The 27,585-nt window shown below is 41.3% G+C and overlaps 1 protein-coding gene across 4 annotated transcripts in view; it reads right to left on the bottom strand.

Annotated features, from left to right (window-relative positions):
• The window catches only part of cadm2a (cell adhesion molecule 2a), a 301,114-nt gene that overhangs the window by 36,932 nt on the left and 236,597 nt on the right, over positions 1-27,585 (bottom strand). For all 4 annotated transcript variants that reach the window (XM_028984402.1, XM_028984403.1, XM_028984405.1 and 1 more), the window contains 2 exons: positions 17,658-17,810; positions 12,546-12,686 (listed from right to left, as the gene is read on the bottom strand). In XM_028984402.1, coding sequence (XP_028840235.1) covers positions 12,546-12,686; positions 17,658-17,810 — 294 coding nt within the window. The remainder of the gene's footprint in view (positions 1-12,545; positions 12,687-17,657; positions 17,811-27,585) is intronic.

The raw sequence follows: 27,585 nt of genomic DNA, 5'->3' as shown, positions 1-27,585 counted from the left end.
TGTGTGTGTGTGTGTGTGTGTGTGTGTGTGTGTTGTGTGTCAATCATACAAATAGTAAATCTATGAACAGTGAAGCCCTTCAGCATCAGAAGGTTTAAAAAAATACAAATATACTGTAGAAAAAAATAACTGAAACTTTAAATTCTTGATATTATAGCCCTAAAAGTCGCAACCCCCCTCTCTAAAAATCAGACCCCTTGATACGATTTTAGAAAATATGAAATTGTTAACATAAGAAATTTATTTAGAAATTTTGAGAAAGTTACTTGATAATAAAATTAAAAATCGTGTCTAAAATATATATATGTCTGATGTGAACTACAACAACTACAAAAAGTGGTTAGAAGTGTGTAGGTATATTTTTCAATATTATCATTACATAATCCAAAGTGGAAAAAAAAAAAAAAAAAAAAAAACATGATTAAAAAGAATAGTGGTTTTAAAGTAGGATTTGAGAAGTTTTTTCATGTTCATAAATAAATCAGTTTGATAAACAGAAGTCTGTGTGTGGTTCAATTAAATAGAAATTATAGTTTGTTAACGTTTCTGTGAGAAAGGTTTGTTCATAAAACAGTGTTATTAGTTTTATTTTAGCAAGAAAAAGAAAAAGTCTGTGTGTGTGTGTGTGTGTGTGCGCGCGCGTGTGTGTGTGTGTGCGTGTCAGTGATGTGATGCCTCCTACATACCATTGTGTGATGTATCTTTTGGAAAAAAACGACTGAAAACAACTTGTAAACAAGTGATAAGGAAACATGTTTTAAAAGTTAGTCTAAGTGTATATGACATCTGTAATGCGACACAAGGGAGTGAGCAATAGAGTGGGGCCAGAAGGTGCTGTGATGCTTCCTACATACAAAATGGGATTCTACCATATTCAGTCAGTATATGAATAGCGTATGCGTTTGTATTTTTAAAATAAGTTTGTGTAAGTATTGTGTTTAAACGTGTTAAACACTGAAACAGTAGTTGAGTAAAACCATACACTTAAAAATAAGGTTTCTGTTTTAAAAGTAGAGGTATACCGGTTTATGACCTCTCCCACAACAGCCAGTTTGTAAACAAGTGATAAGACATCTGTTTTTTTTTAAAAGCCTGTCTAAGTGTTTATGTAAGAATGGACATCGCGGGAACATACTTGTCTTACATAACAGATGTCCGAAGGGGGAAGGATGGAAGGAGGTCATAAATTACGCGCAGGGTCCGATGGAGAAGGCAGAAAGGGAGAAGGCCATAAATTACGCGCACAGTGTCCAGTGTCTAGTGGAGAAGGGGAGAATGTAGAAGGGTAGATGGTCATAAATAACGCGCTTTTTCCTCATACAGATATGTCATCAATCATTTTTGACATAAAGTATATAATTATTACTACTACCATGGACTGAATGGTTCAGTTGGATCCTACTGGGAATGGGAACAGCATTATGGGCTTTTTGCAAAGTGTCTCTTCAACTTAACGCCCATTCAAAGGTCACAAAATTTTGATGTGCAAAAACTCTTCTTCACCCACTTCAGAAACAGACATACTGCATATCTTCCCTCATTCTGTCTTGATGATGGTGGTGGTCGACAGCAGTGGTCGATACTGTTGTGACTCCCCATAATGGAGGAAACCTCTGTCCAAATTCAGGCTTTGCCACAATTTCTATCTGATGATGACTGATTCTGAAAAAGCCACAGCACTCTTGAGCCACAGGTAGACGAAGGCTGTAAAACCAGTAGTACCTGGACATTGAGGGTCGTGAGTTTAAAATGCCCCCAAGAATGAGTTTCGCCACTCACTCAAGCCTTTAAAGTAATTTATTTTCTATCTGTAATTACAATGACCATTTATCTAGTCATTTGCATATAAGCCACCGCTTAGTCTCCTGCAGAACTGGCAGAAGCGGTACTAATTGGAAGAGTTGCTAAAGGGTCCCATTATCACCAGGCGCTACGTAGAACAATGCATGCATCTGCACAAGACCATTTAATTGTGGAACCTTGTAGCTCCACCTTATAGGCTTCTGTCAAACTGGAAATAAGTGTTCTTTGAGCAAGGATGGAGTCCCCTGCGGGGTTATATAAAGAGCCCCGTATTTCAGCGGGCGTAGTGAAATTGCTATGACATTATTGGCCAGCAACAGAGCTGTGGGAGCACCGAAGGCACCAGGCCGCACTGCCGCTACTCTTTCACGCCTTCCTCCGTCTGGCAGCCGTCCGTCTCCCTGCTCCTCTCCCAGCGGTGACTCTGCTATCGCTGGCTGCCTGTCAATCATGGCTTGGCAGGAGCCTCACGACCCTCCACAGCGCAGAAGCACAGGGAGAAATTCTCATTCGGAAATCTGGGGGAATTTGGCAAGCGAGAGAGAGAGGTACAATAGGTAGAGATATAGGTTTCATCTGAGAGAGAGAATGAGAATATGTATAGATATAGGATGTGTCTGAGAGAGAGAGAGAGAGAGAGAGAGAGAGAGGTAGAGATATAGAATGTGTCTGAGAGAGAGAGAGGTAGAATATGTATAGATATAGGATGTGTCTGAGAGAGAGAGAGAGAGAGAGAGAGAGGTAGAGATATAGAATGTGTCTGAGAGATAGAGAGAGGTAGAATAGGTATACATATAGAATGTGTCTGAGAGAGAGAGACAGAGAGAGAGAGCAAGGTAGAATAGATATAGATATAGAATGTGTCTGAGAGAGAGAGAGGTAGAATATGTATAGATATAGGATGTGTCTGAGAGAGAGAGAGGTAGAATATGTATAGATATAGGATGTGTCTGAGAGAGAGAGGTAAAATAGGTAAAGATAAAGGATGTGTCTGAGAGAGAGAGAGACAGAGGCAGAATAGGTATAGATATAGGATATATCTGAGAGAGAGAGAGTGAGAGAGGGTTGTAGAGATAAAGGGTGTGTCTGAGAGTAAAAAAGGTGAAAGTAATTGAAGTGATTGTCATTGTGAAACACTGCAGCACAGCACACGGTCACACAATGAAATGTGTCTTCTGCTTTTAACCATCACCCTGAGTGAGCAGTGAGCAGCCATGACAGGTGTCCGGGGAGCAGTGTGTGGGGACGGTGCTTTGCTCAGTGGCACCTTGGTGGATCGGGATTCGAACCGGCAACCTTCTAATTACGGGGTCTCTTCCTTAATTGCTAGGCCAAAAAACTGTGGCCCGAGAGAGAGGTAGAATAGGTAGAGATATTAGATGTGTCTGAGAGAGTGAGAGGTAGAATAGGTGGAGATCAAGGATGAGAGTGAGAGAATACGTAGAGATATGGGATGTGTCTAAGAGAGAGAGGTAGAATATAAGGGGAGATCACGGATGAAAGAGAGAGACAATAGGGAAAGGGATATAGAGTATGTAAAGATATAGGATGTGTCTGAGAGAGAGAGGTAGAATAGGTATAGATATAGGATGTATAGAAAGAAGTAGAATAGGTGGAGATCAAAGATGAGAGAGAATAGGTATAAATATAGGATGTGTCTGAGAAAGAGAGGGAGAGAGAGGTAGACTAGGTGGAGATCAAGGATGAGAGAGAGAGAGAAATAAGTAGAGATATAGGATGTGTGTGTGAGAAAGAGAGAGAGTGAGGGAGAGACTTTGAATAGGTAGCGATAAAGGATGAGAGAAGGAGAGAAATATGCGCTGGTGCTGTGGGCAACTGTCACCCCAGGGGGTTGGGATGAGAGAATCTGGCGAGGAGGGATGGCAAAGTAAACACTTTATTTTGGGTACACAAACAAATAAACAAGTAAACAACAGACTCACTTGGTCGGCACAATGGCCGCTCACTCATGAATGCTTTTTTGAAGCCAGGAGAAATGGAGATGGACAAGAGAGAGAGAGAAAAAAGAGAGAGACATAGAGAGAGAAAGAACAATTCGGTCAAAGCTTCTTCAAACCATAACACTCAATTAGATGTAGAGGAAGAGTGGATGTTCCACTGCATGAGTGAGCCTTCTGCTGCTTCACAGCGGGCCCACACAAAGTTTCTCCAGATCAAACAAACTCTGAAGAGACCATGGACACGCGCTGTGGATGCTTCATACTGTCCACTGTCCTGCCAGGGAAGAACTTCGGAACGTGTCTTCTACTCTAGTGAAGTTCTTGTGAATGCTGAGTGAGGGTGATGCAGCCCAGGTTAAACTATCCCCTGGTTATCGGTCAGTCGTGTGACTGGTAGCAGCTATCCTGACAGGTGACAATAACAAACCTCAGTGCAGCATGGACATTTCATCAGCTTCGCTAAAGCTGCACCATCAACCAGACTTACAAAACAAAAGCCTGTAGCAAATGAAAAATTAATATTTAAGATATATGACAAGTACACCAGTGTCTAGATTTCATGGTATTGCGGCCTCTGGAGCAATTAAATGATGAATGAATTGACGAGGTACTACCATTTTCCTCATTATTTTCATGCCAGGTTGTGTGGAAATTGAACAGCGCCAACAGTGTTGTACTAAACTACATTCCCAGCAAGCATCAGTCAAGTAGCCTCAGGAACAACCCCAATGTTGCCGACACCGGGCGTCTCTTTTGAGTGATGGCACAGATTATGCAACTAACCAGATCTGTAGACATGGCTGCGAATCTATGAGCTGGGAACACTGAGGCAGTGGGGGAAGAACCGGCCCGCGGTGTGCAGGACGTAACACCCCGTGTTGCCAGATTGGAGGAGTGTGCAAAGGTAGTCTGCTGAGCAGTCCCATGGTTCTGGGCCTATTACACTTCATTTCCAGACCCAACAGATCCTTCCAAAAGGACGACGGTGGAATCTGTGAAACGTACGATTCACTATTTGTGGGCGGTACCAGAAACGGACTAACAACCGAGGCACAAATATGTTTAATCGCATGGTCCAATTGCATGGTCCAACAATCGCATGGTTTTAAACATCAAGATTCTCTTCTGCAATGAAAGCGCTGATGCCGCCGGTCCTAAGCAAAGTCATTCAGATGGTGGCAACTGCAAACAAAGTAATAAAAGATTTCAAATTGAATTCTCACAACACTCAGCCAATCAAAATGCCAGACTGGGAAATTGGACCTCATTTATCAAATGTGCGTACGGCAGAAAAACGGGTGTACAAATATGTCTACACTATTTATCAAATATCAATGTGTGTACTGTTTTGAGTGTACTGATGATACTGATGTCCACTTCAGAGCCTCTTTGTCACCTTCCGTTCCTTCATGTCACAAAGTTTTGGGGACGAGTTCATGTTAATTATGATGGTTTCAGGGTGCTAAAGCTGCCGGGTTTATCAAAACGGACATGTGTGTACACGTTTCATGAATTGCATGTAGAAGTTCCGTATCGTGATTTTTTTACACTGAAACATACACTCATAATGAAAAGTGAGGCCCAATCCGTTTCAATAATGAGGAACAATCCAAATGACAACAATACCTATTTTCAGGCCTGTCTATATGCAGTTATTCTTTCCATTTTTATTAGATCTTTTTCTTTTGACACAAGGTGAATTTATCCATCCATTCCTTCATTATACAGCAACTGTTTTTGCAATTATTCATACAACAAGCAACTAATGATTGCACTGGTACAGCCATCCACCCATCCTGCTTCAGCATTACGTGCAGGTCTACTATCTATTTCAATTTCTCCCAGAGAGGCAGAGTATATTTTTTTACTGAGGGAAGATTTGTTGGTGGACTCAAAATTAAGGTCAGCGTGTTTTACATTAATATTTATGAAGCCAAAGCTGTAATAGAAACACTGACTCCCAGGGAGATACACACTGAGTCAGTGCTGGCCACCAGCCTACACAGCACTCACACACACACACACACACACACACACACACTGCAGAAGCCTCACCAGGCAACATGAAAAGGTTTCTAATCTCCATTACACACACCCTAGCCTGTGTAATTATGTTCATAGTGGGACATAATTTAGTGCAAATAGGAGCACTCTTAAGCACTCTGCATTTTGGTTTTAAGGATCTGAGCCTTGTATCCCCCGAATGGGAATGGATCCTTGCCAACGAGAGCTAGCTGTAGCAGTACAGCAAAAATGAAGATGATTATTTCATTCCTACCCGCTCCCTCGCCGCAGATCAGAATTTTAAAGCTAATTTTACAGCTCAAATTGTGACGGCATACTCCAGGGACCGAACTGGACCGACTGGCAGAGAGAGCCACCGATAGGTGACTTTTGACCCAGCTTGCACGGACCCAGTGTTGTCTGCAGTGCTGTGTTTTTCATGGTTGCTGATTATTGTGACAGGTTTCTGAGGGGCCGGAGAGGAACTGCTGGGCAGGTGGACACCTGTAGAAAATGTGCATAATTCTGCCATTCATACCTCTAACCGTTTCTGGCTCACACGTGGCGATCTTAAGCATTCTCCACATAAAAAAAATATATATATTAAAAAACATAACTGTAATGACAGTCCACAAATGAACCTGGTATGAGTTTTACAAAATTCAACAAAACTTGTGGGATTAAAGAGCAGGGTGACTGGATGAAATGCTGCACACTCAGAGGTGGCTGCTGTTGGGTTTTCACGCTCAACAGTTTGCCGCCGTCGTGTCTTCCACTTATCTCGAGGCGGGGGCTCAGCGCTCCACCATGTTTTTGGGCGGGGAGTTCGGTATCTTTCTGCCGCAAGTGCCAACAGACCACTTTTTTCCATTTTTCCTCTTCTTTTTTCGTTCTAAATAATCACGTATCTGGTAGTTCTGAGAAAACAATAAGAGCCTTAAACAGTAACCTGAGTGGAGGCTTCAGGTGAGACACTTTCATCTGTGCCCTGTGGCTTTCCTCATGTTGTGTTTTCTAATATTTTTCTCTCCGCAGGCTATTTATCTGCCTGGAAAGATAAAGACTGATGTGTGACAGCGTGGCTACGTGAGCTATCACCGCGCAGGGATTCAAGACGAGTGCTTCATTCAGCTCCTCGGTGCACGCTACGAGTTTTAAGTAACTCGGACACATAAACGCACACAGCACATAAAAAAATCAAATAAATAAGAATATCAGAACGCCGTATATATCTCGGCTCCTGTCCGCACAGGAGAGGTCCGGGAGGCATTCAGGCGACCGTATCTGATTGAGAACGCCATTACAAGGCATGTTTTATTCATGTGGCACGCATGAATGAAGAGGCCCTTTGGAATTACATTTTTAATGGGTACTGATTGATTTCATTCTATGGAGCTCTTATTATATTTATGCAAGCGTTGACTCTCTCTAAACGTTACTGAGGAGGCCTAAATCTTTATCGACGTGGCTCAGCAGTATGGCAGGAAATCCTCTAGAGGTCTAAACAAATGCTGCTGCAAACTGGAACCCCTGCTATGAAATAATGAGGCTCAGAATCTGAAACAGGACATTAAGGACATCATCTTTGATAACTGTTCGTTAAATCGACAGATTGAATCATGTGCACCATCCCCACTGACATCAACCCCAGGATGGGGGCCTTCTAGTTAAATTTGGGTAGGTAGAGGGTTAACTCACTGTGACCAGTAAAGAAGAACATCAGCAAACATATACAAATTTAGCAAAAATGTAACCAAAGGATTTTTTCATAAAGACAACATAAAAGCGTAAGAACGTTACAAAGCCACAAAGCTTTGGAGCTGAAGTGATAATTTAAAAGTCGACAAAATAGTTCTGATTGAAGGAATCCAGGGCTTTGGCTTACACAACCCCCTCAGGCGAACCATTCTATCCTCTAAATTCATGCCAGGAAAATAAGTTCTTTCTCAGATTCAGACTGAGGTGCTTCCCCACTAGTTTTTTGGAGTTTGAACTCAAGTAAGGTGGCCAGTCCTGGATGCAGAATTCAAGCTGTGCTCTTGCAAGGGAAATACATATTCCTAGCGCTACCTAATTTCATATAAAATTCACACACGTGGATATGCAGGGCAGCATTTTATCGGCCTTGTGGACAGATTGAGACATAATGCATTGTAAGTATTAACTTACATTTGTCTACATTAAGCTTCACCTGCCAGTCATCAGGACAGTCTTGAATTAGTATCAGCAAACACCTCCTACATTACTGTCAGCAGCAAATTAATCCCGTTTGCACCATATGCAGCAACAATACAGTTTAAGAATTGTCTAATGCCTTTCACAAAAGGGTGATGCTGCATTGCTTCCTTGTAATATCTGCAGCTGTATGGCATGAGAAATGCGTGTAATTCTGCAGCTGATCTACAGAGTAAGACTCGTGGTCTCATGTCCTCCTTAAACGTTGCTTAAGCCTGTATCTATCCTCCAATCTCTACAAATCCATTACCATTCAACCATATACAACAGAAACAACAGAATTATTGACTGACCAGTGTAGAAGGTGCCCCTTGTTTTTTGTGCTTGTCTATGAGGATATGTATGAGGATACACTTAAAATAAGGGTTTGGCCATAAAAGTCAACTTCAGATGCATATATTTCCATATACATTCTTACATGTTATATAATTTAATATACTCTATAAAACATTCCAGCTGTTGACTTGTCTCTGCTCTCACATTTTCTCATGAAGGCCACTGGATTAAGGAGCTGATGGTCATGCAAGGCCACTCTGCAATATTCCAAGAAACCTCAGCAGATCTGTGCAATGGTTAAAAAAGGACGAATTGCTGTGAAACAGAGCAGTGCAGGGAAGTGGCGAGGGAGAGAGCGTGCATTGTGGGAAATGAGGCTGGGAAATGTGGCAATATTGGATTCCATTATAGCTACGTGTCACAGAAGCATCCCAGCACCAGTTCGCGAGATCTGCGTGTGTGTGTGCGCATGTGGCTGAGACAAACAGAGAAAAAATAGCCGACTATGGGAGTCCAAATCAAATTTAATACTGGGTCACATGCTGCTCTATTCTCAGTGATCCCTCATCAATGTCTCTGTTGCTCCCAGTGTGAATAACACAAATAAATTATTCTGGCATGTTCAGTCACCATGATTACACTGTTAAAAAAAAGGTGAACACTACCAATTGACATATAAATGTTTCTTTGTTAATGATACCAAATCAATGCATGAATACCACCATCTCTCTGCTCAGGACTGAATGAAAATGTAAACTGTCCCTGCTGGGCTCGGTACATAAACTCTAGCCAAATATTTAAGTATTTTCCATTGTTCATTGTGAGCTGCATTTCTACAAATGCCCCACCCTATTTTCAAAGTGTATATCACATCAAGCATGCTATACAGAAATAAAGAGATAGACACAAGAAAGGGCCGCTTGCTGGTTGTCTGTATCTCAGAGAGGAGGAACTAGCTACCCACACAGCCCTTTTTGTTTGAGTTGCCATTTTTTCTGACACCCGGTAGATGAATTTTAAAGACATTTTTTTTATGAACCAAGCTTAATTTGGAAGAACCCATAGTCATGAATGACAGCTCTGACGTACCCTACCTTCTAATTCTGGATGATTTAAGCCTGCTCCAGTTAGTATATCACATGCACAAAATAGCACAAGCAGTGCTGCCAGATATGTGGTTGCATTCAGCCTAGAATAATACCAAAACTGCAATCAGAACACACTCAGAAAAGGCCAAAATCTGTATTTAACTCTTCACACAATAAAGAACTGGGTTCCTCAGTTGCTCAATACTTGCAAGCAAACAATTTATCCTAATAACTCAAATTCAAATTTGCCCAATCTGGCAACACAGAGCACACTGTCTCCCACCTTCCACCTGCATTACTCTCTGTATACGGTGTACTGGAAATACCACTGGTTCTTGCTGCCATCTGCTGTGACATCACAAATGCAATCTCTTTTAAAGTCACATGGACTCCTTCCACTACAGTGCTTTTATTCAAAAGACAAAATCGGTGAATGAGTAAAATTTTATTTTGCAAACATCCCCAAAACACATGTCCCCCCTACTCTTTGACACCTCTGAATAGGAGAGGAAAACTAAATAAAAATAGCAAGAATCATTATTTCATTATTTTCTTTAGTCTCTTTTGTCAGCCTAAATGTGAATTTCAACTCATTTTAAATTGAAGCTGTTTTTTTTATTTGTCCGTGGTTGATGTTTCTTAGCATTTACTGAGGACTTCCTCAGCACCATTGTCCCTGCCTCCCTCTGCGTGCGTCTCAGAGATGTGTTATCTTATTGAACGCATCAATCACCTCCTGCCTGACACACTCTCTCTTAATAAAACAAGCCATTCTTAAAGGAAACGGCTGTGGCTGACACCCCGCAATATCCACCGGGACGCCATACTTCAACAGCAAGACTGAAGCCCTCACTGTGCGGTGTGCACCGCGGAGCGATGTGCTTTTCTACAACTTTGTCAACTCAAATGCCCCCCAAAATACTTGCACGCTACTTAATTAAGAAATAGTTTGCAAACGGAGGGCATTTTATTTAATTACAAGTCAGCCTGTCTTGCTGCTTAAACACTCTGCCTTCGTTTCATTACACACTTTTGGCACTCGCAAGCCTCAGCAGTCCGCTGGGCTCCTCTGCTGCTGATCTGTGAACAGCCTGGTGTGCTCTGAATGATGCCTGATTATTGGAGGCAGACAGTAATCTGTGAAAAGTAATGTCTTAGACAATCAGAGCCGAAGCCCAGCCGCCGCCTTATTTATAAAGTGTCTGTGTAACTAACAGTGCGCCGCGACTTGGCAGCGAGACAACGGGGCAATTTAAGCTGTGGTGCCGTGCCAGGTGAGGAGACAGGGTGAAGACGGAGGTTATGTCAAGCCCGTTCGCAAAAGCTTATTCAATTTCTGCCACCAGCACTGCCTGGGATGAAAACGGAATATTTACATTTATGGCATTCAGCAGACGTCCTTATCCAGAGTGACTTAAAATAAGCTGTTACGGTGTCTTGTTAAGTGTCTTGCTCAGGGATATAATGGTAATAAGTGGGGGTTGTAGACTTTGTGGTCTTCTGGTTCGTAGGCGAGTGGCAAAAAGTACCTCTTATAATGAGACAAGAACAACTTGGTACACCAAAGTCAGTGCTATAGAGTGCCAGGTTATTTTCCCAAGGACACACATTGTATTTATATTTTCATTCAAACTCTTCCTGTGTGTTAAGTATAAACTGGACAAGTAGTTAGACAGTTTTGGACAGACATAACATTGCAAGCATCTCTCATAGTCAACCCGACCAGTTAATTCGAACATCTTTACCATATGTGAAATTCCACGAAGCGGGTGTGCTTCTGAGATTTTGGCAGAGAATGGGATGGATGGCAAGACATAATGGACAGGAATTATGCAACAACTTGAATTGATACAAAGTTGAAATTCTGCACCATCCTTCGAGTTAATCCAACAAACAACTATTTTCAGAAACAGAATGATCTGCATTAACTGAACGTTTATCTTCCATCTTAAGCAAACAATCTCGTGGGGTAATTGAATAAACCTTATCAGTAAAGCCGGGGCTGATGAGAGGTCAGGATTGGGCAACATCTTGCTAAACTCTTGACTCCAGGTAAATGATATTTCTATGGGATTCTGATCTCCCTGTGCGTCACCAATCTATTAAATCTAATTTAAGAAAAGGTCAATTAACTATATCCTTGATAATCCGCAAGAGGCAGGCAAACGTAAAATGTCGCCGTTCTTCAGACGGTGGCCGATAACGTCTTTTAATTAAAATTTGTCCAATAACGACCGGGGAGGAAACAGAGCTCTGGACAAACTGGGACTTCAAGTCTTTTGTCACCAGTAAAGATACGAAATAATCGGCGAAAGTGCTGGACGAGATAACCTTACAGTAGTGTTTTGCTGTCCTGAAATGTTATTTTCTTCAGTGATAGAATGTGTAGAAAAGCAAAAAGCAAAGAAGTTTGTTTCTTTTTTACCTGAAAATGTGACTGTTCCTGGAACACCATGACTACCGCACTTGCTTATTGATCTGTTTACCCACGTGTGCATTACTTACGTCTGACAGCCTAATCCACAATACAAAACAGCTTGAGATTAGTTGCAACGGCGACACAAGCTGGTGCTGAGGAGGACTCCGATGCGGATTTATCCAATCTCGGCATTCCTACGCCACGTTCGACATCAGCACGGCAGCTAAATGAACGTCGCCGTGCGAGTGGTGAAAGTGGCAGTGGTGGCTGGGAAGAAGGTGTGAAAGTCAGTTTGAGGCCTCTGGCTCAATTCCCCGGCCTGCTTGGCGCACAGCTTCGTCTTCCCCTCAGCCTCCGCCGTCCGTGGGCGTCGCAATAATCACCCAGCAGGAGCCCCGCCGTCTCGTCCCTAATTAGAACAGCTGTATTTTGGGACGGGGCTGCGCAGCATTCAACAAAGGCAATCAACTGGATCCTGCTTGGTATGCAGGGGACAAGGGTGGAATTAAAAAACCTCGCCGCCGTGTTTTACACTTTCTCCCCACTTCTCAACAGAACAGATAATCTGTCAAACAGGACTGGGGGAGATGGTTAAAAACCAAAAAAAATAACCAAACCGGAAGCTTCTTTTTGGCCAAGCCACTGCATGCCCGCATTTAGGAGAAACCCAAGCTGTTTGCAGCTCTGTAAGCTGCATAGGAAGGCAACTTCACAGTGCATAAGCAATGAATGCACACGCAAAATAGCACTGGCGCTTACCGCCTTTGATCTCCTTTCCATTTCTGAACCACCGGATGTCAGCAGCGGGCTTGCTGCCAGACGTCATGCAGGTCAGAGTGATCTGGTCGCCCTCCATGGCTGGGTTTGTCAGGCCGTTAATCTCCGGTTTCTCAGGGACTCCTGCAATCAGACAGCAGATAATGGACTGAAACACCTACAACTGTGTTGCAGTTGAATCTAAAGGCTTTCAACATTCATTGGTTGCTCACAACATGAAAATGTAAAAATAAATATGTTAAGACAGTAATGTAATGAAACACATCAGTGCTTTTGTGTGTAATTATTTTTTTGTGCTTTTCAACTATCTGCTGTCTGAAAACTCAATGCTTAAAAAGAGTTTGTACACCTCAATGTCATTAAATTAATAATAAATGAAGCCTTTAGTGTCCCCACTTTGAGGTCCTTGAATTTTTGCCATTTTGTCTAAGAACCTTGAATACAGTTACACTTAAACTGGGGCAGGGTTTATGCTAAAATACTCATTATAACATAGTTGATTCCCTGCATTCTGATTGGCTGAGAGGATTCCTGAGGATGACCACACATCACACGAATGATGCTGTATATTAATACACCGTGGGGTGCTTTTATGTTCCTCTTGCTGATGTTGCTAGGCAACAGAGGCCTGTAAATGAACCAGTTTACTTGGCATAGGTAAACTGAACATGTAGATTCACAATAAATTCAATTAGTGATTTGATATGAATGTCTTTAATCACACAGTCTTCACACCTGTTTAATATGAGCATTACATTACTTGGAATCATGAGTGATCAGCGGTGTGATCAGTAGTGCTTTTATCGCAATTAAGGGGTCATTGTGACCTTAATCATGATTAAGTCACTCTAATTATTGCTTTAATGAACTGCCTCTGCATCCCCCATGGGTCACCGTAGGACTACTGTCACCTACAGCTACATGCTGTTACCTTGGCTACACATTATTTTGAAACTTCTCAAAGTTCTCAGAGTGCCGCTGTTAAGAAGTTCCTTCTTGTTTGACTGCATGGCTTATTCAAAGAAGCAACATGAAAAGAAAAGATCTCTAGAAAGTTTTTCCCCCCTCCTTCCTTCTGTAAGTGAGCAAGTTCTTTTGTCTGCAGGCTGCCTGTGATATCGTCTGTTTAAATCCACCTGTTCATCTCGGAATATTGCATGGCACAGAGGTTAATACACATTTAGACCCCCAAGCCTGTCGGCGGTACAGTCAAATTGCTGATGCGTTTTAAGGGCACAAGCGCATACTGATAATAAAACGCTTCCCCCCTGAAAATAGAAGGATTCTCTGACAGCAAAAAAAAAAACTTATTTGATTTATATATTCTCCGACGTTCCTCACCCTCTGTTCTCCCTTGACAGCACGCTGAGGCCAAAAAGATTGATACAACACAACTAAGCCGGAAGACCACCATCAGCATAAAATGAGACAGAATTTGATCAAAGCGGGGGAGAAAGGGGCTAAAGAAGAAAGATAAGTTCTATATCAGACCCAGTTTTCACTTTTGTACTACAGGGAATGGCGCATGATCATTTCTCCATGAAGGTCTCGTGTGCATTACCTTATAAAGATATAAAAGAAATTTCTAGAAAATTGCGGAGCACAAGTTGTTAATTTTGAAATGAAATGAACGACACATTGAAATGTTTAACTGAATTGTGCATATAAAAATGTATTCCTGACATAATGGTACAACAATCTGAGAACACACATGTAGGGGACAAGCAGGCTGGATCAATCTGATCACAAGCCTGCACAGCTCATCCAACTCTGCTGGATGAAACTTAATGCATTCTTCATTCATAAAACCAAATCCCCCCTCTCCAACAGAGATCCAGAGCAATTAAGGACCTCACCTCAATGACATTCTGGCCAGGGGTGACCTTTCCCAAACAACTCTAAGGGACCCAAGGTTCACTGACAAGGTTGGCACCAAAGCCAGTATACCTCTGTGCATCTTTTCACACTGGAATTGTACAGAAGGATATTATTTCATGGGATTCTGTCACAGACTCATTAAAAAATTAATCAGGCCTGAACTACATTTCCTCATTCATTTATCATGTTTTTATTGGAATGTAACATGTATTTTATGCCTGTACAAATCTATGTGGGGCCGTTTAGGAAATATTTCAGACTTTTATTACACAAATACATGTGAAACACACACACACATTCACATATGAAACACATTCACATGCATTTCTACTACTACTACTGAAAACTCGCACACACACATATGAAATGCTCACACAGATACAGGTGAAATGGACGTACACACACACACACACACACACACACATATTAAACACTCACACAGATACAGGTGAAATGGACGCACACACACACATATGAAACACTCACACAGATACAGGTGAAATGGACGTACACACACACACACACACATATGAAACACTCACACAGATACAACCTCTGTAACAAACAATTCTATTTTGGCGACGCGATTAAAAAAGCGGTAATTGTACCAAACCGGGTCCAAACCGGGTTGCGACGCCGCTCTCCCTTCCTGATGGAAGATTCTGTCTCCCGATCCGCTCCTGGATTCAACCCACCTCCGCTCGGACTTCGCAGCTCAGAAGTCTGCGGCTCAACTTTGACACAACTTGTCATGCACTGCACGACTTCGTAACACGGGGCGTGGTACACAGCAGCAACCCAATGCAAGACCCGAGCAGAAACGGACACAAGTGAAACCAGCTGAACTGCACCGACAACCACAACCCGCTGCTCAGCAACAATGTGACAGAAACAGCACAAAAGAGAAGGAGAATCACCCACGTTAAGCATCTCGATATCCAGCGTTATATCGCTGTTCTTGCACACTGCTGATAACTGCATTCTGATTCGTTGCATCTCCTCTGTCAGCCTTAAGCAAGAGTTTGCATCAAACACAAACACAAATACACAAAGTCTCCAGTTACATCATCCTGCTCATTTTTTACCTAACCTGATAATAAGTTAAAGGTAAAAGACCGTCCTACCATCATGATTATACGTGAATGGGTACAGCATTTTCCTGCACTGGAAAAGATCACATCTGCTCTTAATAAAGATCTTTTACTAGTAATAGTGAATAATTCTGGGGACGCCCTCGTTAGTTGCATATTACTTTTACTATTACAATATTACCACAAGACTAACTCTGGGCGAATAGTCAATTGCTGGTTATTCTTGATATTTCAGTGTTTAAGTCCGTGTTTGAGGATCAGCTTAGCCAATTGATTTATTGGACATGCCGTTTTAGCTGGCTTCCGCATACACTTTCCTGTAAATGCTGGCTATTTCCCTACACACAGAATGGCACTGCCGCCGTCTCTGATAATGCACAAGTCACTGACGCAATTACTCATTTAATGTGTGATTGTAGTCAGATAGCGGCCTGACTGATTACAAAGCCCTTTTCTTCCTTGATGGGGCATTGAATTAATGACGTGCACTCTGTGATTAATTATGAGTCTTAGAGTCTGATGAAGTATTTGATTCGTGCACTACAGCATGTAACATAACTCTGTTAGACCAAGCAAGCACGTTGGATATTTGAATCATCAGTCAAAACACACAATATATCTGCTCCAAATTGCACGATCTGACTCTTTGCAAATGTGAAATATGACCCGTTACATTTATTCATTTATTCCTTACACTGCTTATTAAAGTAGTACTCAATTGACTACAAGCACAATAATGATTACAAAATAGTTTGTGAAGGGCCTGACTTTCACTGTGCTACAGGGAGTATAATACAGGGAGTATAATATACTTTTCCGGATGTCATCAGGATTCAAATAGAACAAGAAAGGATCACCTTCTAGTTGCATATAGCTTTTAAAGTAACTGTTTACTTGCACACAGAAAAAAGAATAATCTGTTCTTTTTTTTACACAGAAGTAGCCCATAGTGATTACTGACAGCTCTCACGCAACCTACTTCCTCATTCTGGACTACTTAAACAAGTGTAGCACAAGGTCAAGTCTCTTCCCTTCCTCTTCTGCTCACCTCAGGACCAAACATGCGGATAGATTATCAGCGTTTTACCACAAGCTGGCATTCTGACATTTACGAACACTCCCAATGCAATTCATCTTACATAGCTCTTCTAAAACATCCCCCATATCAATTTCTCAAATAAATACAATGGTACTTACACCATGTGACAACTCATCGATTAAAATCATCGATTATGTCATTTAAGATAAGACCAAACGGTAACAAATTTAAAGAATGATAACAAAAGTACCCGACATAAAAAAAAATCAGACAACATAAACCCCTTCACAGCACAACCCCGTCACTACATCAACCACTTCAGGTAATAGGAACTAAGCACAATATGTTAAGAGCAAAACATGCACACAAACTGCACGCAACATGACAAGGAATTTGACACACGGCGGATTATGGTGTGCACATATTAATTAAAGCTTTTCTTTCCACATCATTAAACATTACGTTGCAATTTAATTATATGCATAGCCAAAATGAACACACTTTAATGTTCCGGAGGCTTGTTGACATACACTGCTCACTAATGGCCTAAAAGGGCTTCGTTGAGTCATTAAAATTAGATAAACTAATTGGGCATCTAATTACCTTAGAAATGTGGAATTAACCAATATTTGTGGGCTGATTTACGATAAAAAAAAAAAAGAGGAAAACTATGGGGACTTGCCAGTTTTTACTTTTTTCTGTCTGAAGTGAGGGACTAGACGGGACTAATTAAACTTTTCTTCTCAACACCGCAGAGTGTTTATTGACAAAGGTCGTCAAGCCAGCTTAATTAAAATTAAACCCCAGATAAGACAGGCATCCATGATAGTCCTGTCTCATTTATTGAGTAAAATCCGGTTATCGATCACCAATCAGAGACCTAGGATGAAAGGCTTTCCATCCCACTAGAACTCCCTCTCCAACATTCTCTTTATTTGTCAAGTGACACTTTTTCATAGTTATTACTAATAATATTTACTAAACATTTATATTATTATTATTATTATAACAATGTATAATAATGATATTATTGTTAAGGGGAAGATTCAAAAAAGTGAAGGGAATGCAGAAGAGTGATGTACTGACCGAGCACAGTGAGGAAGGCCTTGGCCGTCTTGACAGGCATGGTGAACAGGGAGCAGGTGTACTGGCCTTCATCTGATAGGGTGACCTCACTGATGCTGATGGTGAGCTCCTGCCACGAGGCCCGAACCAGTTCGATCCGGTTATCTCTCAGTGCTGCAAGAAACAGAAAGAAAGTGTCAATAACAAAAAACAAACAAACAAACAAAACCTCAGCAACAAAGCCATCTATCTGCAAGGACTTTGAGAGGAGGATATAATCTGACAAAAACAATACAGGTAGATGTTTCATTTCTTCACAAGGTAAATCACTGGGCAAATTGAAATAAAGACTACAAGTGGTAAAAAAAAACTTTTCAGTATCAACACAAACTTCAATTTAACTATGTTGGCTGTGCTGCCCACAGGGACCTTTGAATCACGATTGTTCCAACTTCTCACTGCACATCTTTTGTAAATCCTGGCCATAGTTATTTAAAAGAGCATGTGCTCCAGAAATAAGGTTCAAACCTCATTACCATTCACTAGTACAATGGCAGAAGCTCGTAGAAGAGCCTTAAAGAATCACTTCAATAAAATCTGATTTCTCTGTGCAGAATGACATGTAAGTGTATATTAATACAGCATATATAAGATATTTAAGTGTGAAAAGAAAAAAAAACTATTCATCAACAGGAGTTACAGTACTATACACGGTTTGAAAATCAATGGAAACATAAAAGACTTTAAGATTTTGTAATGAATTGTGATCAGTGAAACTGATGAAATATGGATTAAGTGAAAGGTTATGCTCTAATTACCCATGCATGCTTTCGCTTCAGTCAATGGCAGGCTATTGACCAAATGCTGTGCGTCCACATCAGACACTTCTAGGCTGTCTGGAATGCGCTCAACATATGACATGATTCATGCAATTATAAGGAAATAAATGATCTGGGAGAGCCTTCTCTCTGGATCAATAGGAATGTGATTATGGGAGGGAAAAATCAACAAAGTTTTACTTTGAAAAAAGTTTCTTTACAAGTATTCACAAAAGCACAAAAAATCTGCACTACAGAAAGGTTCCTTTAAACAGCTTGCTAATTATGTTCTGTGAACTAATTATGATTCTTTTAAATAATGGCTTTCGTAATAAATAATGACCTTCAGACAAGTCAATGGATGGAAGTTATGTGGACAATAGCACACAAACCCTTGAGCACAATTCACATCAAAAAGGAATCAGCTTTAACATAGAACTGTTTCTTCTTCCAAACAATGTTTCTTGAACATAGAACTGTTTCTTCCTCATTCTCACAGAAGAATGTTCTGTATTCTCCTTTCAAAAAAATGTTTTCATTTCAGTCGATATTGAAGATCTGATTGAAAGTGAAAGTGATTGTTTTTGTCATTGTGAACCACTGCAGCAGAGCACACTGTGACACTACGAAATGCATCACCCTTGGTGAGCAGTGTGTGGGGATGGTGCTTTGCTCAGTGGCACCTCAGTGGCACCTTGGTGGTTCGGGATTTGAACCCGCAACCCTTCGGCCACCACTGCCCTCACCTCACCTGTTGACCACTAGTCTAGATCTGTACATAAAATAGTAAGGTGTTTCAGAAACGTCTTCTACTGTGTCACAAAGCAGGATGATCTGGACTTTAATTAGTGGAGCTCTCTGCTAGATGGTTTATGTTGATCGTTAACCACAGACAGTTTCTCTTCATTATTCAGCATTTCAGGATTGCAGAAAATGAAAGTGAACAAAACTGTTAACATCTTAATGTAACCTCTTAACATTTGGTTTATTGACCTCTGAAGGTAGTGCGTAGGTGAAACAGAAATGCTTGGCAACGGATGATATATCTGGGCAACTTGGCCGTGCCCTCTAAGCAACGATGACACAGCCCCCGAGAAGCCATCGGGAAACATGGCATGTAGCGGCATCCTTCTGCTGAGATAATTTAATCAGCGGAGCCAAGGTTACTCGGCGTAGACCAGTGCTCTCCATCAAAGCTCCGCAGACGTCTCAGGCCTCATCAAAGCCCTTGCAACATCCTGGTGGAATATTAAGCGTGTTGAATACGGCTCTGCCCTCTGTGCCAATCAGAGACATTTGGGAATGAAAATGCCCGCGCCCTGTGCGCCCGCGCCCCTGACATTTTCCATCATCACGCCCCGTCCTTTCATTAATATCCTGGCCCTGTCATCGCGGTTGACGTTAATAAAGCGTACGTCTTGAGCTAATTGTTTGTACTCAGATCTGCATTTCGCCTAAGACAGATCTCGTTTCATCCATGAAAGAAGAAGACGTTGAATTCCACACAGACACACTCAACAGTTTGTAGGTATCCAGCACATAATGAATTACAGTTGGTCTCGGTTTCTGTCGGCCTCAGCTCCCCGGAGATGTGTCGGACCCTCGGGACGGCTTTCTCTTACAGCAAATGCAACAAACTAAGCTGGATCACAAGGCCAGGCCAGGCCAGTTGATATTCGGTCAAAGCAGCACACACTCTGAATCCGAATCTTTTCTCTTCTGCCGTTTCATATTTCAGCTCCCCCCATATAAGCATGCACAATTGTTTATCGAATGGGAATCACGATTTATTTGGCCCACAACAAAAGTCTCAATTCTCACTTATTCAATACACGACAGTGTATTGAAATATGAATAAAAAAATAACTGACTGTTCTCAGAGAGAATAACTCAATAAAACAGAATTACATTATAAATGGCTGAGTTCTGCTACTTTAAAAAGGTATTTGTATGTACTGGTATGCTACCAGTCAGAGAGTGTGATGTTTAAAATAAGCAATGTATGCAATATTTCAAGAAATGTTAAAGTTAACTTTAAGTAATAAGATCATTTCAGGATTTCCAGAAACAAACAGATAAAACCAATCAAGTTTTATAGTTATCTGTATCTATGTTTATCAGCCACTATTGTGGTGTGTCATTGTTTTAACACCATTTTAACCCTCCCAAACTGTCGATACACAACATGTGCAAAAGTTTAGTGAAGTGTCTATTTCTGCCAAAGCTTCTACTTTTTAACTCCTTTTCTTTGCTTTTGAGTGGACAAAAAAATCAGATAGATAATCAGCACTTTAATGGAGGAATTCTGATTGGTGATTATTATCACCTACAAAATATCCCCCAAAGTGGCAATTAGACATACAGTACACATAATCTAATGCATGATCAGGAGATGTTTAAATTTTTTGCAGAGTGGCCAGTGAAAGCTCATGAGAAGCAATGATGAAAATGCTACCTGATTGGATTATTAGAATGCTATTAGAAGAGATGGCGTCTAGTGAAATATCTTCATTGACGTGGTGTGGAATGGTAAGCATTGGATAGAGTGGCAGTGATCACCTGTCCTGATGCATTTTGTGATACGTTTCACCACGGTTATTTTCTTTAAACCCTTAAAAGGCCAATAGAATGGAGGCACTGGCCTCAGGCTGCTGTGAAAAAGGGGAACGGGGTTTTATAAACTGGTCTAATTTACGCACTGGTCACATGGGAATTAAATCCCTTCCTGATACAGACTTAAATGAATCGTGCTTCAAAAATCTCAATTTAATCTCTCTACTTTGTCCTACATGCCCTTGATCATTGCATGACAGCAGAAAGGTAATAAGTCACATCATACAAACACACACACACACACACACATCACATTCTGTCTGCGCCATAAAGCCGAGACTTCTTGCGTATGCACTCTCACGGCTAAAGGCAGATAAAGGCTCAAGCGCAAGGATGAGTTTGCATCGCAAAACAGGCCCCCCTTTCAAGAACACAGACAGAGAGTCCCGGAGGGAGGGCAGCACACACATCCCCCTCTTCCCCCCAGACCCCTCACCCTCAGCTAAACTATCCCTGATCCATCCCTCATGTTTACATCTGGAATCTGTGTGGGAGTCGCAGCTAAATGCCAGTCACTTTTGTCAGCTCAGTAAATGTCGCCCCCTAAACAAAGCCAAGCTCCTCTGAAGCGGAGAGGGCAGCCCATGACGCGCTGCTGCCTGCCCCCGAGACAAGTATCAATGCAGCACAATATCCATGGAGGCAATGGCAATCCATTTGACAAGACTGCAACATACAATTTTCCGAATTATTAGGAAGGAGCATCAATCACAATTACTATAATCAAACTGTCCAGTAAATCACAGGAGCCCCCAACACCCCAACAGCAGCCTGTCTGAAGTCCCGAGTGACGGTTTAAGGACGATATCCATCTCTTCTTGCTTGACAAAGTAGCTGAAAGCTCATTGCTGGGAAATCCGTAATCGGTGTCGGCGTTACTGTAAGAACAATAACTCACATTGCTCGCTGCCATCCCATTATCCCACCTATGGGCGCATTATGTGGCATGGTGTGGCCGCATTTGACGTGACACATCTCCACCAGCTCTCGGCGCCGGGAAGAGCGTGGGACTGGCAAACTGGAACAGATGGTGAAGAAGCTGAATGACATCTTTTCTCTTTCCATCACCTTCGTGACGGCTGCATCTGGCCGGGATTATTGGTTGGAAAATGGAAAATACCAAACACAAAGGAGACCAGACCCAGGGCACTATTTTTGCAAAGCGTCATACCACATGCTAACCATGCAGATGTTTTTGAAAGGTCAGAGGCCATTGGGTCATAAACATATAGATAAAGCAAGAAAGAACCACTTGATGGTTAGAGAAACTAACTACCAATAGAAATAAACTACCCAGAACACAATTTGAATAGCAACATCTAAAATCAGGCAAAAGACTCCGAAGCATCATGGCCAGGACTGAGAGTCTCAGGAGGAGTTTTTATCCTCAGGATAAAGGATACTTAACCAGGACATGCTAACATGTTCATCTCATCACTGCCCTGTGATCTTTCACCACACTGGTCACTGCATAATCTTTGCACAACACACTTTAGTTGGACTCTATACACTGTATCTCACAATTTAATTTGATTTTTACTTAACATTCGCATGCTGAAACATACTCTGTCGGCGCATTATCCATAGCCACAACCCGGTGTTAGGTGTGGTATTAGCCTAGTGGTTAACACACTGGTCTACAAACCAGAAGACCCAGGTTCAAATCACACTTACTACCATTGTGTCCCTGAGCAAGACACTGGGACAGCGGGACTGTCCCTGTAACTACTGATTGTAAGTCGCTCTGGATAAGGGCGTCTGATAAGTGCTGTAAATGTAAAATGTAAATGTTACGTCCCGTGGTCATGTGAAATGCTGTCTGTGATCTCCGTTGTTAGTGTTTCAAGGTGGGAAATGTACTGTTTCGATTTATTAAAATGACCTTGTTAAAATGATCACTTCACTGATGGTAGCATGAAAGCACATGGTAAGTCACTCTGGATAAGGGCGTCTGCCAAATGCCTTAAATGTAAATGTAAATGTAAAACGTTTGTGGCATTTCTCTCCCTCTTTCTAATTGTTCACGTTCCTGACTTAGACCACGACGTAACACCCAGTGATGTCTGTGTCTTTTGTTCTCATAACATAAATATTTGCTAGCGTTTCTAGTTTGCTCACTTTTTACTAGTCTTGTTCTCTTTTTTATTTAATTTATTTATTTTATAACTAAATTAATCTTCTATCTATGCACAGTCAAGAAATAGAGTAGTTCAGGATGTATGTTGCGGCAGGTTATCCAGGTATACCTATGAATGTGATTTATACAAAAATCTTGCCCACAGTCTCAGTCAAAAAAACCTAGATTACTGCATAACTGTCTTGATAAAAGTTGACTAATTAGTGGCTAAGGTACTTGTGTTGCCCAAGAAAGGTCACAAGCATGAGCAAAGCCTGCGGCCCATCGTCAATGCTGCCGTGGTGTGTTTAGCCATGCATCCTTAATGGCTGATGAGCACCGCTAACCCTGCCCCATCCCACGCGACTATTCATCAGAGTGGCCATCCGCTGCGAGCTCTTACGTTTAATTACACATGCTTTCCCCTACTTATCTTGCGGAAAAAAAGACAAGGAGCAACTTATGCTTCACCCTAAAGCCAAAGTATGTTGAAAAGCATCCAACAGACTATATAAAAAAAGAGAGAGTTTTAAAAAAGAAGGGGGTCAATTTACATTTCTCAAGGGCTCACACTTAAGAAAAGTCATTTATCCTCCTCCTGTGTCGTCCAGTGTGAAAAAGAAAATTATGACACTAAACTCTAGGGGTGACTTTAATATATTCCACTTTTCAATTCTGGGCCAAAGAAAGTTTTTGTCTGTGTTAAATGGCGATGGGGAATTTGTGTAGAAGCAGACAAGCTGCGATCCCAGAGTCACATCCATTCTTCCTGCTCATTAACAAATGACGTTCATTACAAAACAGTGCCATCTATTCAGCAGTGATTGAACAGCCATCTAATTATCATGTATAATTATCCCATAAATTACGGCATGATTGATAAATAAGTACAGTCCTCGGGACAGCTAATGGACTCTTTCATTACCTCTCCGACTCGCGTGGAAAATCACCCGAAGGAAATCACTAGGCGCCGACCCATATTTCACGGCCACGCAAACAATAAACACGAACCGCAAGTTTAAGGGGCATATTTGGGGCATATTTGGCTGAACGTGCGCACATCACACTTAGAACATTCATGAAATTTTTATATGCAACAGTTAATATTCAGGTAATATTCTAATGTTTTGGTTATACATGAGAGGACATGCAATATCACTCAATACTGGTATTCTGTTTCACGGATCAATCTATTATTTGAGCACATTATTGCTAATATAACACAATTAAACCAGTAATGCTGATTAATGACTTGTGACAAGGCCCAAAAAAAGAATAGTGAGAAAAGTTTGAATGTTGCCTGGGTGGAAAAGTAACAAAGGTGTTGCTAAGCAACGTAATTGAGCTGTCATCTCATGTAAATGTAATGAAATGATGTTAAAAGGCATGCTGTCCAGTATCAGCTAGCGGTATCAGCTACAATGGCTCCGCTCCAATCACAGCAAACATTGAAATGAAATGTGGTGTTAAGTGAAGTGAACTGGTTGTGCCATCATCCAGTTCACAAGCTTTTCATTGGCTAGAAATCTTGAGACAAAAGCAGAAGTGTAAGAAACTACAGCAAGTCTGCATTTAGGGAGCAAGTTCACCTTTTAGCTAGAAAATGAGGATCTGTGCGCATCCCACCACAGGGGCACCGAAGGACTTCTAACCCAATAATAATCACTGAACTTTTGGAAAACTACAGAGCAACATACCAGTCAAGAGTAAAATTCCTTCAGGAATGGATAAATATAGAGTAGTGAAGATATTTCCCAACTCGTTTCCTAACTCTGTCAGTGTTTTTTTTCTTTTTTGAATGAACAAAATTGCAAACTAATGATTGCAGCTTAGAAAACAGTGGCTTTGTTTTCACGTTTTGGTGCCTTTTGCACGGTAACTCAATATTTATAGGGCTTATTTAATGTGCTGTTATGACTGCTGCTATTGGATGAGAACAGCTGTAATAATGTTTAATAATGTTTTAAAGACAACTTCAGTCCTGATATCCATTCATGAATATTGACTTGTAGTTTAGTGAGAGCTCATACTCTTTTTAATATCTCATTTATATCATAGTTCTACCATCGTTCATCTTTAACTAAACATTTCAAAGTGAACTTGACAGAAAAAAGTATATATAAATATAAATACACAAGCAGGCTGTGTATATAACATATCCAGGGTAGTGATGGCCTAGCGGTTAAGGAAGCGGACCCGTAAACAGAAGGTTGCCGGTTCGAATCCCGATCCACCAAGGTGGCAATGAGGTGCCACTAAGCAAAGCACCGTCCCCACACACTGCTCTCCGGGTGCCTGTCATGGCTGCCCACTGCTCACTCAGGGTGATGGGTTAAATGCAGAGGACAAATTTCACTGTGTGCACCGTGTGCTGTGTCACTTCACTTTTTTTTTTAACATTGTCTATCTTTAACTGACAGTGTCTCATTTAGATTAGTTATATTCATTGTCAGAGTTGGCATAATGCTGTGTGAAAAACGGCAGACGATTTGCATGAATCCATGCAAATTTAATTCTGCTGATACTTGAGTGAATTACGCCAAACTCCAAATGAGGGAAATCCTTTACATATTTGGGATCATAAAAATGCTTTTCCTTCCCATCCTCCTGTTGTGTCCATGCAGATGTGGACGTGACTATTGTGACAAGCCATCAAATCTCAACACCCCTCGCCAACATTTCCCGGGCCCCAGTGGAGAGGAATCTGCTGTGTCTTTTTTTTGTTTGTTTTATTGCTTTGCTTGTGGAAAAAAACAGAATACACCCGGGCGCTCGAGCCACTTGTCTCCCCGCCTCTCCTTCCCCTCCCCGCTTGCTCGGTGTCTTTCTCTTACTTGCACTCGAGGGACCGTCCGCCTCCCTGCCCTGTGGACCACATTACTGGGCGGCATCCTCCCGCATTCTAGCAAAATAAATAAATAAATAAAAAAACACACGCTGCCTTTCCGCTGCGCTTTCTCTCTGTCAGGGCCACAAAGCAACACCAGGATGAATAAAAGGACAGGATACTGTTTAAAGAGCTGCCATGACAGCTCTGCTCCGAGGCACTGTGGTCACTTCCTGTCTAGAGCTGTCGTCTGTTGGCTGATAGAACATGTGTCAGCGGCTCTTGTTGTGGAATATACACTCCAAATGTCTTTATATTATTAATAGTCTTCGCTGGCAGCTCATACCGTGTTTAATATCTTATTTTAAAATGTTCTATCCTACTCCTTTTTTACAGGCTGTGCATGACAAGTGTTGTTATTGCTGTGTTGACCTGTTCTCATCTTCCCACACGTTTCATTGAAACTGCTGACCGTGTTGAACCTACATACTCATGAATAATAAAATGAACTTGAAGGAAAAAAAAACATTACAATTACACATACACACAATGCATGCGTGCTATTTTAATTTTAGCTCATAATTCGAATGGAAAAATCTGCTTTTGCTACACAGTGTGTATTTGCAGTGACTCGCCTGCATACGCACACAAAAGCACACGTGCAGCCTCACAATCCTTTTAAAAACTCCATCAGCAAAGAAAAGTGACAAAGATGCTGTTTATTTGGGTATTAAATTGAAAGCATATAAAACTCATTTGGCACAAATTTCACAAGGGATTTCACGCGATTATGCGGTCTTGAACTGCATGAAAGCAGAGCTGCGCAGACTGCAAGGCACGTTCTGAATAAGAACACTCAGCGAAAATGCCTCCATTCCTCTTGTTTTACAACAACGACTCAACCAGAATAAATCTTTTTACTAATATCATACATTTGCAAGGTTGTTACAATTTACATACAGTTATGGCTGAAGTAGCACGGTAAAGATTGTTTTCATTACTGTCGGATACACAAAAATCTGTTTAACTTGTTTATGACTGCTGGTGCAGCCAGATGTGGCAACACTTAAAAAAAAAACAAAAAAAAAAAAACGTAATTTTATTTTGCAGGATCCCAAACCTGCTTACAATGATAGAAAAAAAGAACATTAAAAAAAAAAAAAAAAAAAAATCTGTGTCACAATCTTTTAAATATTTGAAGAATGTACAGTATAATAAGCAAAACATTGAATAGTGCATAGACTTTTCACCCAGAAGGCTAGAAAGGGTTTGCTTGAGGGTGATTATGATTATAACCACTGACTGGAAGCACTGAATTGACATGCACATACAAGGCTTGTTAGCTTAATGGTCAGTTTTTCTAGTTTAAAAGCAATTCTTCAGTCCTTTAGTTTTAAGTCAGTCGTAATTAGGCAGCACTTTTATCGTGGCGAGCAGAACGGAGTGGGCGTGGCTGAGCAAATGAGCCGCTTTTATGAGACACCTGCAGACATGGTCGTACCTCTGGTGATTAGTGCTGTGGAAAACAGAAACTGATTTGGTGTGTGCAAACACTGTAAATTATAGACTGAGCCA

This window comes from Denticeps clupeoides, chromosome 6 (assembly GCF_900700375.1).
Source record: "Denticeps clupeoides chromosome 6, fDenClu1.1, whole genome shotgun sequence".
Classification (NCBI taxonomy): domain Eukaryota; kingdom Metazoa; phylum Chordata; class Actinopteri; order Clupeiformes; family Denticipitidae; genus Denticeps; species Denticeps clupeoides.
This window is presented reverse-complemented; position numbering and strand designations above follow the sequence as displayed.